The 13,057-nt window shown below is 38.4% G+C and overlaps 1 protein-coding gene and 1 pseudogene across 2 annotated transcripts; both read left to right on the forward strand.

The window, feature by feature from the left end:
• Nucleotides 1-1,892: 1,892 nt before the first annotated feature.
• LOC306868587 (major histocompatibility complex class I-related gene protein-like) lies at nt 1,893-6,125 on the forward strand (annotated as a pseudogene). The gene is made up of 5 exons: nt 1,893-1,959; nt 4,274-4,514; nt 5,180-5,451; nt 5,547-5,828; nt 6,115-6,125. The product of its transcript is annotated as a major histocompatibility complex class I-related gene protein-like (transcript).
• A 1,311-nt stretch (nt 6,126-7,436) lies between these two features.
• On the forward strand, nt 7,437-13,049 carry LOC306868932 (male-specific lethal 1-like 1). Its single transcript, XM_079415409.1, has 9 exons — nt 7,437-7,531; nt 8,163-8,882; nt 8,993-9,192; nt 10,187-10,431; nt 10,843-10,907; nt 11,585-11,652; nt 11,730-11,854; nt 11,941-12,013; nt 12,088-13,049. Exons 2-9 carry the CDS (start codon nt 8,271-8,273, stop codon nt 12,176-12,178), a joined length of 1,479 nt encoding a protein of 492 aa, XP_079271535.1. The 5' UTR covers nt 7,437-7,531; nt 8,163-8,270; the 3' UTR covers nt 12,179-13,049.
• The last annotated feature ends 8 nt before the right edge of the window (nt 13,050-13,057 follow it).

Below are 13,057 nucleotides of genomic sequence, written 5' to 3' on the forward strand. Positions count from 1 at the left end.
TATCTATCTATCTATCTATCTATCTATCTATCTATCTATCTATCTATCGCAATTATTTTGAAATGGGCCTAGTTTTTTTTCCTTCCAGAAAGTTATTTGACCAATTTTATAGTTTTGAAGTTATATAACGCCCCTCTGACACACCCTAACATATTTCAAGCAATTGTTGATTGAGCATGGGCTTAAAAATGTGCTTGTATACAGTAGAATTAAATATTTAGTTGTAATAGTAAATTCTAAAGTTTAAAATGTTTTAAAAGTCATTAAATCCATCAGAGATATCATGAGCATTGTAATTTTGAGCTAAAAATATATTTAGGTTGCATATTTAGGCCTACTGGCCTTACAAAAAAGTCATCTAATGTCATCTATGGTTGGAACCTTAGTTGTGGTATAGCCTAATGTTCAAATGGCAATTTTTTTTGTACAGGTGATGTTTTGTTTTCGTGCTACTATAGCCTATTTAAAAGTATATAACATTTAATGTCCAAACCCCGTGGTATTAGCCTAAATGGTGCATGCACGTTGCGGAAAACTATTAGTAGTTTACTAATATTTACGTAATCTCATTTATGCATGCTTAATTGTGACATTATTACGTGTTGATTGTTTTAAAACGGAGGTGACACATCAAACCTTACAAGTTCTTTAAATAACCTTAATAGCTAATAATCTCTCCAGCAATCACCACACTTTGTCAGCCGTGCATATTTTTAGTAACGATGATCAATTTACAACGTACAGCATGACAATTAGCACTGGACTCACAGCAGCAAAGCTCTGCGTATCTCAACTATTCTGCTGTAGTTTTATCCCTGTGTTATTTTGTCCTCTCTGTGTTGTCTGGCGCAACAGCGCCCGTGCTCGACAACGCGAGGAAGTCTTTGCATGGCCAACACTCATCATTGCGGTTTTCCTCCCTTTGGGAACAACAAAGGCGGCAGGACAGCCAAGACCATCTAAACGTGTTGGTAAAAAACTGACGCGTTCCTTAAGGATGAGCAAAGCAAGAGTATTAATGCATTTACAGGATTCTGACATTATCACTATAGCACTTGGACATACAGCATTTCAAAGCTAGGCTATTTAGAACAATAAGAATTCTGATTAATCAATATTCTAAAAAATAGCAACTATGATAAAGACAGGGGTGTGATGTAGGCTATAGGGAGGGAGGTCTGACCCTCATTAAAGTGCATAAGATTTAGTTTGACATGAGTACTTTTTTAACAGGGGGTTTAAACGCTTAAGCAACCACAAAAGTTACCAAAGTAGCGTGTATTTTCACATATCTGCAAACAAACGATCGCGAAAGGGTTAATTTGGGGAGGTAACCACAGCAACAGTGGGCTGCTAGTGGACTAAAATTGAACAAAATGCTGTCATTTTCACTATTGTAGACGTTATTTGTTGTCATATTTAAAAATATATTAAAATAATTCGGCTTGCTTGAACTATGAATCTAAACACATCGTTTTAATAAGGCTATAGCCTATGAATTCCAAAAACAAACAGACGGGCATTGGAAGCAAACGCAGTATGTTACTATAACAAGGCTCTATCATAATTAAAATAAAGTTTTAATATGCGAAGACTAAACTGCATGCGTTATGAATCTAGGTCACTTGAGCCGCCTCCTAACCTACTGTCCGCGTGACTCAATGAGCTTCAGCGACTGCAATGAGGCTCTTCCTCCCTTTCTTTCTCTCTACTGGCGGTCGAGACAATCCTTTCTCGCGAGGATCATTTTAAGGCGGGTGTTTTTTTAACAACAAACGTAGGCTATACCTCTTAATTCAAACAACGACAGGTTATTTGCTTCTCGTGGACGCGCCTGAGCTTTATTATGAAGACATTTACAGTTCAGTCCTCAAGCAAATATAATAAGCGCCATGCGAAACCTCTTTAATGCATCGAGAGAGACATGCTTCGCTGCAGTCGCAGGGTCCCGTGTGCCATGTGAGTCGACCCGCACAGGAGCGTGATAGGGGTGTGTTGTCACCAGGCTGATCCACGTGCGGGGGTGCTGTTACGACTCCAGCCCTGAAGTGGAGCAGTCAAGTGGGCGTCGACCCGGCGAGCTCTGTGTCTGTGGAGAGCGGGTAGCCTCGGTCATGCACTACTGTAAACATCGCAGCAGTCTGACTGAGGGAAGCCAAAGCCGTGCAATTGGGTTGTCGCTCTGTTTAAACGTGGATTCATACAGACACACACGTGCCATCTCTACTGTGTCCCCTTGACATAATTTGTTTCTCAAACATAGTGTGTGGGCTAAAATGCCTCCAGGGGGCAATGAGCAATCACTAGTTATTTTGTTTTTCCATCAAATTAATTCTAACTAGTTGGTTGAATAAAAATACTTGGACGCCTCACTTTAAAAATGACCTCAAGTTAGCATCAGGTAGCCAGTTCTCATCAGCTAACTTTTTTTTTTTTTTTAAATAGGTTATTATAATTTTGTAATTGATTGATTATATTATTTTTTTAATTTTAAGCTAAAACTGCCTGTAATCTTGCTGGAAATGTTTAAAGCAACTTGCTTTGTCAGACTGGGGGGCATTTTACCCCACCCCTAAAAATCTAATAACATGACAACTCTGGACATTTTTCATACTTGTCATTGTTGTCACTAAAACTATGATAACTGTTCTGAACACATTTAACTTTCATTTCACTGAAAAGAAATTACACAATCCTTAAGCAGGGCGTTTCCCCCCATTCTATACGGTACTGTATTCACGCTAGACAAGATTAGATGACTTGTTGTTTATAACTTATTACTATTCTTAAATTATTTCCATCTAACATTTTTCATCTCTGGTGGACTCGTAGAACAATCCATTTTATTGTCAATTATTATAAATACCAGTAGCCTATTGTTGCTCATGTGTGCTACTGATATATCATTTGCTCAGGAACTTCATTATCCTCTCATGTTCTGCTTACTATGTGGTTTGGGTATCTGATGACTGTTAAAGCATAGGCTACGTGGTTATAAACATGTTCTTGTTCTTCTCATTCAAGTGGCTTCTACTGTTTAGCTCCTGAGAAGCACTGATCCCAGAAGACTTTTAGATGGCCAACTAACCCACTAGTGTGATCATCACAGAAAAAGTGTGGAAGGATTGGGCCTGAAAGCATATATTTAAAGTTACAGTTTCAGATTTTAAAAATATTTCACAAACTAAAGAAAGTGACTCAGACTATAGGTAGTTCTGGTTTTGACTGGCTCTCTCCGTGCTGTAAAGCTAGACAAGAGAGTGAGGAATGAGAATAGATAATTTGTTACTTGTATAAATCAAACATTAAGAAATCAAATTATGAATAGTAATCTATATAAATCCATATGTAGTTTGTAGATGTCATTTATATCACATGGGCCTAACTGAACTCCTACTGGCCTTGACCTTGCATGCTTTGCATGATACAGCAGTATAAAATTAAATCTTATCATGATAACTATATGGCATAGCTGCTATTCATGGAATCTTTCATCCACTCCCATATTTACTTAACTACCTTGTGGGAAGTTACAAATTAACTGTTCAAAAACAGATCAATTATTAACATTGCTACCAATCTGTACGCCGTATTTTAAAAATAATGAATCAAAGTCTTACTGTTCACATGTTATCAATTAGAGCCCTACTTGAGAGTGTTCAGTATTACATGCTTATAAATCTGTGACTGAGAATAGGCTAAAGCTGGCAAAGAGTGCACTCTAGTGGAGAAGAACGATAATTACAGTTCTGTTTTTGCACTCCCAGCTCCCCTTCTAAAAATAAATTAAACCAACCTAAAGTGGTTTGCTGGTCTTAGCTGGTTTAAGACGTTCACGTTCCAAAAATTTAAATGTATCTTCCAAAGTTCCACTTTCAGTTTTGGCGCTCTTGATTGGCGCCTCCTAGTGGCCGCAGACACGCGTGTTTAAACCACACCTCCAGTGAATGTAACCTCGCGCACAACAATGATGGGACGGTGCTGAATTACTACATATCAAAGATTTACTCGAATATTGTCATGCTTGGACTTAAAATAGATACTATGACTAATGTTCCTAATTTTGCATTGAAAAAACCTTTAAGATTTTTAGCACATTGTAAAAGGCATGTTTTATTTCATCTTTGTGGTGTACATATTGTCTTCTACGCATACTGTGTTTTCTGAATCAGGTAAGCAAGAACTAGTTTCACAGCACTAAGCGCATATTTTGCTATTCTTGCTCATTATATTGTCGAATTATGAAGTTAAAAAAAATTCTGATCTCTCACAGGGTCGCATTCCCTATGGGTCTTCGTTACATTTTTGACTGGAGACAGTTCAGTGCCGTTATTATGCTGGATGATATTGTCATCGGTCACTATAGCGCAGATGAGAGACGTTTTGTCCCGGCCACGGTGCAAGAATCCGTTATAGTCATCCGTTAATGACTATATCAATAGTCTGTAAAGGCATACACGAGGGCATGAAAAACAACGCATACTACTTAATTGATTACCTAAATTATACAAGAGGTGATTATTTTCTAATGGTCTTGCGTTATTCTCTTGAGAGTGCGTGAAAAAAAGTAGCCTATTTTCATTCAGATCGGTTCATTGTGTAGGCTACATGCAAATAATCAAATAAAAAATTGGAATTCACTAGGATTTAAAAACAAACAAACTTTTAATTCTAAAATACTTGCTGTTCTTTATAACTTTCTATTCATCAAACAATCCTGAAAAAAATGTATCAGAGTTTTCATTAAAAAAAATAAAAATAAACAGCAGGACAACTATTTTTAAAACCGATGATAAGCAGCAAATCAGAATATTGATTTTGAAGGATTATGTCACACTGAAGACTGTAGTAGTGATGCTGAAAATTCAGTTTTGCCATCACAGGAATAAATGACATGTTTAAATATTCAAACAGAAAACAGTTACTTTAAACTGTAAAAAAAAAATCACAATATTACTATTTTTACTGTAATTTTCGATCAAACTAATGCAGTCTTAATCAGTATAAAAGACTTATTTTAAAAAATAAATAGATCATACCCAAACCATTTAAATGGCTGGATAACCTTATTGTTAGTGAACTGTTGTGACGGTGTCAGTAATCAGATGTCAGCAAAATTAAGTTCTGTTTTTTTTGGCACTCTGTGAACTAACCAGAGACTCTGTATTTCTTTCCCAAGGCCTTCACGTGCAGCAGAGGCTGATTGGATGTGAACTTCTCCGTGATGAGCCTGGCGGAATGATGACGCTGGAGGCCTTTAATGGCGACAGTGGTTTGAACGACGCTATAACGTTGAAGGAGACCAGCACACTGACTGGAAATGGCCTGTCATAAAGAGTAGGGCACAGCTGGAGTACGACGCGTGGCTCTATGCCTACTTGTACCGCCCCTTGTGCATTAGCCAGCTTAGGAAATATCTAAAAACGGGGGAGAAGCGTGTGATGGCAAAAGGTCAGTTAAAGCAACCTCCAAAAATGCACTCCATTTGGTTTGGAAAACATTAATGATGTGCTTCCTGCTTAATGTGCTCACTCTTTCCTTGACAGTAAAGCCCAGAGTGAGAGTGATTAAACGCTATTGTAGGCAGGTGTAGTTCAGATGACCTGCCTGGCAACTGGTTTTTACCCACGTCACATTAATCTGACCCTGCTTCAAGATGGCCAGCCAGTTAATGAAGAGAGGGTCACAGGAGGTGAACTGCTGCCCAACCTTGACGGAACCTATCAGATGAGGAAGAGTATGGAACTCAGCACTGAAGAACAAAGAGAAAAACACACCTTGTACTGTATCTCACCTTAGCCTGGGTAACAAGCTTGACATCAGTATAGGTATCTCAAATCGAAATGGCAATCTAATTTATACTAATCTGCTCAGATATATTTATACTAATCTGCTCAGATATATTTATGCATTTGTTATTAAGAAAGTTAAACATATACTTTTTTTATTGTGGATTTATTTTATTATTATTATTTTTATTTTTTTCCCTCAGCAGCCGATGACCAAACAACAGAATAACAGCGGATGCGACCTGTATTCAAGGAATACAGGAAGGAAATCCTTCACATAGTGCATATTGTATATAACTGTATACCGAAATTGTCCTTTATGCAGTATCACTGTAAGGTGTATACTGAGTTTGGCCTTTTAATATGATTTCTTAATGCATTTAGCCACTTTAAATGTTTTCATTATAACGGTTTTCAATGGGAGTAAAATGCTTAACATGTTTGCATATATATTCTGGGCTCAGCTGGTTGCCACATATTATATTTTATTAACAAACTATACTGAATTTAGTTATTTATTTATTTATTTGGTCTTTATCACTGTCTTCCTCCATTGCACCATATTAAATGTTTTTATAGTGCAATGAGAGAAAAATGAAATTCAGCGTGCTGCATTGGGTTCATCTGCTTACCTGTACATAGTACGCCTATATATTTTTATAAACTATACTGAATTTGGCCTTTTCATATCACAGATTTTTATTGCAATTACAACAAACAAATATTACAGTATGTATAAAACAAACAGAAAATATAGTATGTATATAACATACGAAAATCCTTTCAATAATAAACGAGTTATGGCTTAATAGTTCTTTTTCATATCACTGTCTTCATTCAATAAGCCACTTACGTTAAACTTTTCTTTATAATGGTTTTCTATGGGAGGAAAATGCATACTGTGAAAACTTTGAGCGTTGCTTTCATATTCTGGACACATCTGCTTACTTGTATATCTAGTTTGTAACATTAATAAGGTGTATACTGAGTTTTGTCTTTTAATATTACGTTCTTAATTTATTAAGCCACATTATTTTTTATAACTTTTCTATGGAAGGAAAATACTGAAACTGTGCATTGCTTTCATGTTCTGGGCTCCTCTGCCTGCAAAGTCCTTTTAGAAAGGCAAACAGTATCCACGTAGCTTTAAGGTGAATATAATATTAGTCATATCAACATTAGTATAGTAACTGATCTAGACAAAGACATCTCTGAATTCAATAATGAAATGACTTTAACTGAAAATTGAGTGTTTAATAGTATTATTATACATTACTGACACTTTTTTCATGTTTTAAGCGTCTTCACACAGATTTGGGCTGCCATAATATTTAATATTTCAGTATTTTTACAATATTTGTAACAGCTGTGTATGTTAGCATGCCTGTTTGCCAGATTGCATTGCCAGCAAATCATCCTCCAGAACTCCTCGGTATTTATTTAATCAGGCTACTGTAGCCTGTTTGTAAAACTGTTAGAACTTTCAATAGTGTGCTAATAAACAAACATTTATGTTCGTCTGTGAATTCTTTATAAGTTCACGGTTCAATGATCTTACTCATATTTGCCGCAATGTTGCAATGCTTTTAAAAGTTGAATATTAATCTTCAGTTCAACTCTGAATGATGTAATGCAAACCTCAGGCGCGCGCCACGAAATGTTGTTCCGCGAGAGCGCACCGCGCGTGCGCTGTGTGCGCAGATTCAAACCAAATCGGAAAGCGGGCCAAAGGAAGGCGATAGGTGAGTTCGGGCGGGGGTCAGGGAAATTTAAATAACATGTCGATGCAAAATGATGAAGAACAAGTTGGTTGCGACTTGTTTCATTCAGTATTTAAATGAACGGCATGATTGCATGACTTAAAATGGCGACATCGTCCCTCAAGAGCAGACGAAGGGAACTGCTAAAGTGATTGTCATTGTTTTTGCTGTAACGTTATATCTAAAATGGAGGCCTCTGCCTTTGCTCAGCCGGTGGCTCGTGCATGACTCTTGAGTTTCACTGTAGATATATATATAAAAAACCTCCCAGTTGCATGCATGTAAATCAGTGCATGCAATGCATCCAGTGCACACTCAACAGATGGGAAGGGTACTTAAAGTGAGCTTAGCGTAGCCATATACGTTATTTTGGAAATCTGTTTATACATAATATTTCTGTTAATTAAATTTTTGCTCTTGGATTCATGTGCTTTCAAGTCTCAGAACACAATTAAAGCACCATATATCAGTCATATCAGTATGCCTACCTTTGAATTGAGCTGCACAACCAATTTCTCTTGTTAAATTAGATTTCTTGCCTTACTAAGAATTCCAATTCATTGCCAATGCCAAATTGTGCAATAAAATTCAGGTTTTTGCTCTCTTCCCCCAGAATGGCTATAGAAAAGTGGCCTCAAGGACACACATTCAGCCTGTCACAAATCCTCCTCATCTATAGAGGCGGGTGTTGGTAAAACATCTCCAACTGGAGCGAATCGCAATGACTATGCGATCCACTGTGTTCACGAGTGGAAGACACAGACTGGACACGAGCCTCAGCAGGAAGCCAGCAGGAGCCCATGAATCCCTGAAGAAGGAAAGCCGCGACTTTGCCACCCATGTGCTGAGCACGATCCACAACAGCGTAAATCAAAAGCATCGCCTGCACAGCAAAGCAAATATCAGCCGCCGGAACGCGTTGAGCTGCCCTGACCAATCTCCAGCAGGGGACCTCGGGCAGGAGGAGAACTGGGAGACGCTGGGGGCCTTGACACTCCTGTCAACCAAGCAGATGGGGGCCGAAGGTTCCCCGGTCAAGAGCAAATCACTGTTTTGTCAGGCCAGTCACACCCACATAGGGAAGATGGATCCCATGGTATCAAATGGAAGCAATCAGCGGAGAGAAGTGGGGGCGGTCGTGGGGGTCCCCTCGCCGGAGAACAGTCCCGATGGGAAGCGTCGCAATGTGAGGAAAGGCTCCGGCCTCGTGGACACGCAGACCAGCTGCATCCGACAGATTCTGCTGCTGCAACTGGAACTGATTGAACAGCAGCAGAAGCAACTGCACAACAAGAGCAAAGAGATTGATGATCTCAAAGCTGAAAAAGAGATGGTACGCTGACAGCTTTCCCACTTGTTGTTTTGTAACACTTGTTTCTTGTTTCACTTATTGGTCTGAACCTGATGTTTGATACACAGCCTAACACAGGTGTGTGTTTGTAGCTAATGGCCCGAATTGAACGCATGGAGCATTGGCTGCAGATGGTGAAAAAAGAGGGTACAGAACCCCGTCCTTCTCAGACTCCTCGTCGTAAGGAACCCGAGGCTGAGGCTGCTGCCACAGATGACCTCCAGCAATCTGAGGAGCGGGTCCAAACCCCAAAGCAAATGCACTTTGGAAGAGGGGGAAAAAGCCTGAGAAGGTATGATCATGACTTTTTCTCTAATTATATAATTAATATTTATTGCAAGGATAGTTCACCCAAAAATTCATCATTAATTACTTGCCCTCGTGTCGTTCCAAACCTGTATGACTGGCTTTCTTCTGCGGAACCCAAAAGAAGACATAAGGGTATGTAAATGAGGATTTTCATTTGTGGGCGAGCTATCCTCATTATTTCCAGTAGGGCTGTCAAAAAGGCTGAAAAATTAAATTTGAATTTTGTACTTAAATATTATCAATATTAGAATTAAAAGGCATATTTTCGAAAAAGATTTTGGCTTCTCTTCTGAGGCCACAAGAGGATGTATGGAGCAAAAAATTAATAATGCACGTTTATTCAAAGCAATAAAATAACATGACTATCCTTGAAAAAAATGTTTAAAATAATGTTTATAAAGCAAGTATAATTAAGATGCTTAAACAATTAGGAACAAAACAGCATCATGTATGTATGCAAAGTTCAACACAAAGAACCAAATAACAAAGTACTTTTTTAATTTAAAAACATGAAATGAAGTGGGATTGGGAAAAACCGCCATACAGTTTTGAGGCATGTTTTTTTAAAGTGGAACTTATATTAATTTTGCATGGCTTTCTATACATGAGGCTCTCTTGTGCAAGACACGAGTGCAACAGTGATAGGTGTCCCTCTAGAAAATGCGATAAGTGTTTTGTGTGAACAGCTTCAGTTTTGCCATAAACAAGATCTTCTCTGGTCTGTAGCCTATAGGCTAACAAAAACATTAAAATGCAACGACACTATATCATAATCGCGTCTTGTGCGCCACTGATAACGCTGCCTGACGCACACCTAAAATTTCAATGCAACGGTTTTGCATTCGAATGTGGATTTTTATTTTAAATTCGACAAATATTCGAAATTCAAATTTTTATTTGACAGCCCTAATGTGCTGTAGCTAATGAAATGAGAGTTGATTAAACTAAATATGTATATTTTCTTCACCCTCTCAAAGGAGGTTTCTTTTCCAGGACTCCCGGATGAGTAGGTCACGACGTGGGCAGCCCAGGTCACCACCACCACCACAGGATAGCCCAACTCTGAAGGAGGAACCTCAGGAAGAGACGGAGCTTGAATTGCAGTCTCAGTCAGAGGAACTGCCCTACCTGACTACCACAGAGATGTACCTCTGCCGCTGGCATCAGCCGCCTCCGTCACCTTGGCGAGACCCCTCACCTGTGCATGAGGACACAGTTGCAGGTTGGGAGAAATTAATGTAATTTCACTGTTAAAGAAATATTTCACCCAAAAATGATTTTTTTGTCATCATTTACTCACCCTCATGTCGTTCCAAACCTGTATAAGTTATAACTTATGTTGAACACAAAAGAAGATGTTTTGAAGAACCAAACAGTTGTTGGTTCCCATTGACTTCCATAGTAGGGGAAAGAAATACTGGATGTCAATGGGGACCGTTGATTACCAGCATTCTTCCAAATGTATTCTTTTATGTTCAGCTTGAGAAAGAAACTCATACAGGTTTGGAACGACATGAGGCGAGTAAATGATGACAGTCTTTGGCTGAACTATTCCTTTAATGATTTTAATTACATATATTGATTATAAAGAAAATTTAAGATGCTCAAATTTATCATTATTCACCATATGTAGTTCCTTCTTGGCGGGAGAGTATCTTAGAGCCTTTGGGGCAGAAAGAGGTGTCGGACATCCCTGAGGTTAGTAAGACCCGCAAGCATCCCAAGTGGCAAAGTTCATGTGGAGCTGTGTTTTCTGTGACCCGAGATGCTGCTTGACTCTGAAACACGCAGCGCATATATATTCATTTAAAGGGGTAGTTCACCCAAAAATGAAAATTCGGTTATTAATTACTCACCTTCATGTCGTTGCAAACCCGTAATACCTTTGTATTTGAGCTTTTTTTTGACGATACTTTTTGTGTGCAAAGAAAACAAAAATAACAACTTTATGCAACAAACACGCATCAAAGAAATTGTTGAATAAAGTTGTTATTTTTGTTTTCTTTGCACACAAAAATTATTCTCGTAGCTTCATAACATTACATTCATAACACACATGGACTATTTTAACAGTGTGCTTACTACCTTTCTGTGCCTTGAACGTGTCAGTTGCATTGCTGTCTATGCAGGGTCAGAAAGCTCTCGGATTTCATCAAAAATATCTTAATTTGTTTTCCGAAGATGAATGAAGGTCTTATGGGTTTGGAACGACATGAGGGTGAGTAATTAATTACAGAATTTTCATTTTTGGGTGAACTATCCCTTTAATGAAATCACAGCCTTTGCAATTTCTTACTCCTATCACAATTTTAGTTTTATTTCAGTTAAATGTTCCACCTTAATGCATTTAAATGCTCATTCTTTCTTCTGTGCAGTGTCTAGATGATAATGTCTTTCTGAAGAGGCATTCGAAACTTGAGCTGGATGAAAAGAGGAGGAAGAGGTGATGCTTGTTTTATTTATCTTCTATATAGCATCAAATAGATTAGAGCATCCCATAATCTCTTTTCTCTTTTTTAGGTGGGATATCCAGCGTATTCGTGAGCAGAGGATGTTTCAGCGCCTGCAGCAGAGGATGAACAGGAGGAAGGTCATTCAGGAGAGCGAACCGGAGCTACTCTCCTTCTATCCAGACACTGAAGATGGTATGTCAGCAGATGGCTTTTTTCCAGCATGCCTTGAAAGTATTCGGTCTGCTCATTTAAAGTGCTGTTTCTGTGTTTGTCCTCAGTGGAGTCTATTATGGTGACATCCTTCCTGCCAGTGGTGGCTTTTGGAAGGCCCCTTCCCAACCTGACACAGCAGTAAGTTCAATATATGTCTTTTTTTGCATGTTGCTAATAATGTACATGTTGACATCTTGTTTTGATTTAAACAGAAACTTTGACCTGCCCTGGCTGGATGAGCATAGTCGTTGTCGAGCGGAGGTGACAAAGAAACGGACGCCTCATCGGACATGTCGCAAATGAAACCAAGGAAGCTCCTTCCAAAATCTTAGCCTTGTGGTCTCATCTCTCGTACACACCTATATTGCACTTTGGATCTTCAGAAGCAGATTGAAGGGTGAATTTTGGATATCCCATAAGCCTCCCATGCTTGGTCTCCATGAGAAACTGTGTTTTGCTCTGTAATGTCTGAGAAACAAGCTCTCCCAACAACACAGTGCCGAGTGTGACACTTCAGTCTTCACGTTTGCGTCATGCTTTGCAGGTTAGCTTGATTAGTATGGACCAAAGCTTCTACCATAACACATTGAGAGCTGCCGTAAAAGATCAAAACATGCTTTTTGGTGTGTGAGTTCTCTGTCACATAAAGGGAAAAATGGTGAAAACCGGTTACCGAAGCATTTGTTGTAGCATAACGCTTTGTTCAAAGGAAATATGTAAGATACTTGTAACTTAAGAAATTATTTCAAATATTAAAACGAGTCATATGAATATACTGTGTTTTCATGTCTTTTAATGAATTATTGTTTTGAAAGCTAAATCACAGAATTCTTCTTGACTTTTATGTTTGGCTATTAAAAAATGTACTGGAATAGGATTCAACCAGGAAACAGTGAGATTAGGAGAGGTGTGACGTGGGGGCTCTTTTCATTCTTGTAGTTCAAGACCTTTTGTTCTTCAGGCAATAAATTATGCAGAAGAAAATGTTTTTACAAATTAATACGCTCTGCTGCAGTGTCAATGCTGCATAATGCCAAAAGTATTTTAATTGAAATATAAGTACTGTGGACTGTGACAAGTCCTAAAATGTCTAAAAAACATTCTACCACCATGTTACATATAAAAAGCATAGCCCATATCCCTGCTGGAATAAAAACAACAATAGAAACCATCACAGAATTT

Source organism: Barbus barbus (assembly GCF_936440315.1).
Source record: "Barbus barbus genome assembly, chromosome: 4".
In the NCBI taxonomy this organism is placed as follows: domain Eukaryota; kingdom Metazoa; phylum Chordata; class Actinopteri; order Cypriniformes; family Cyprinidae; genus Barbus; species Barbus barbus.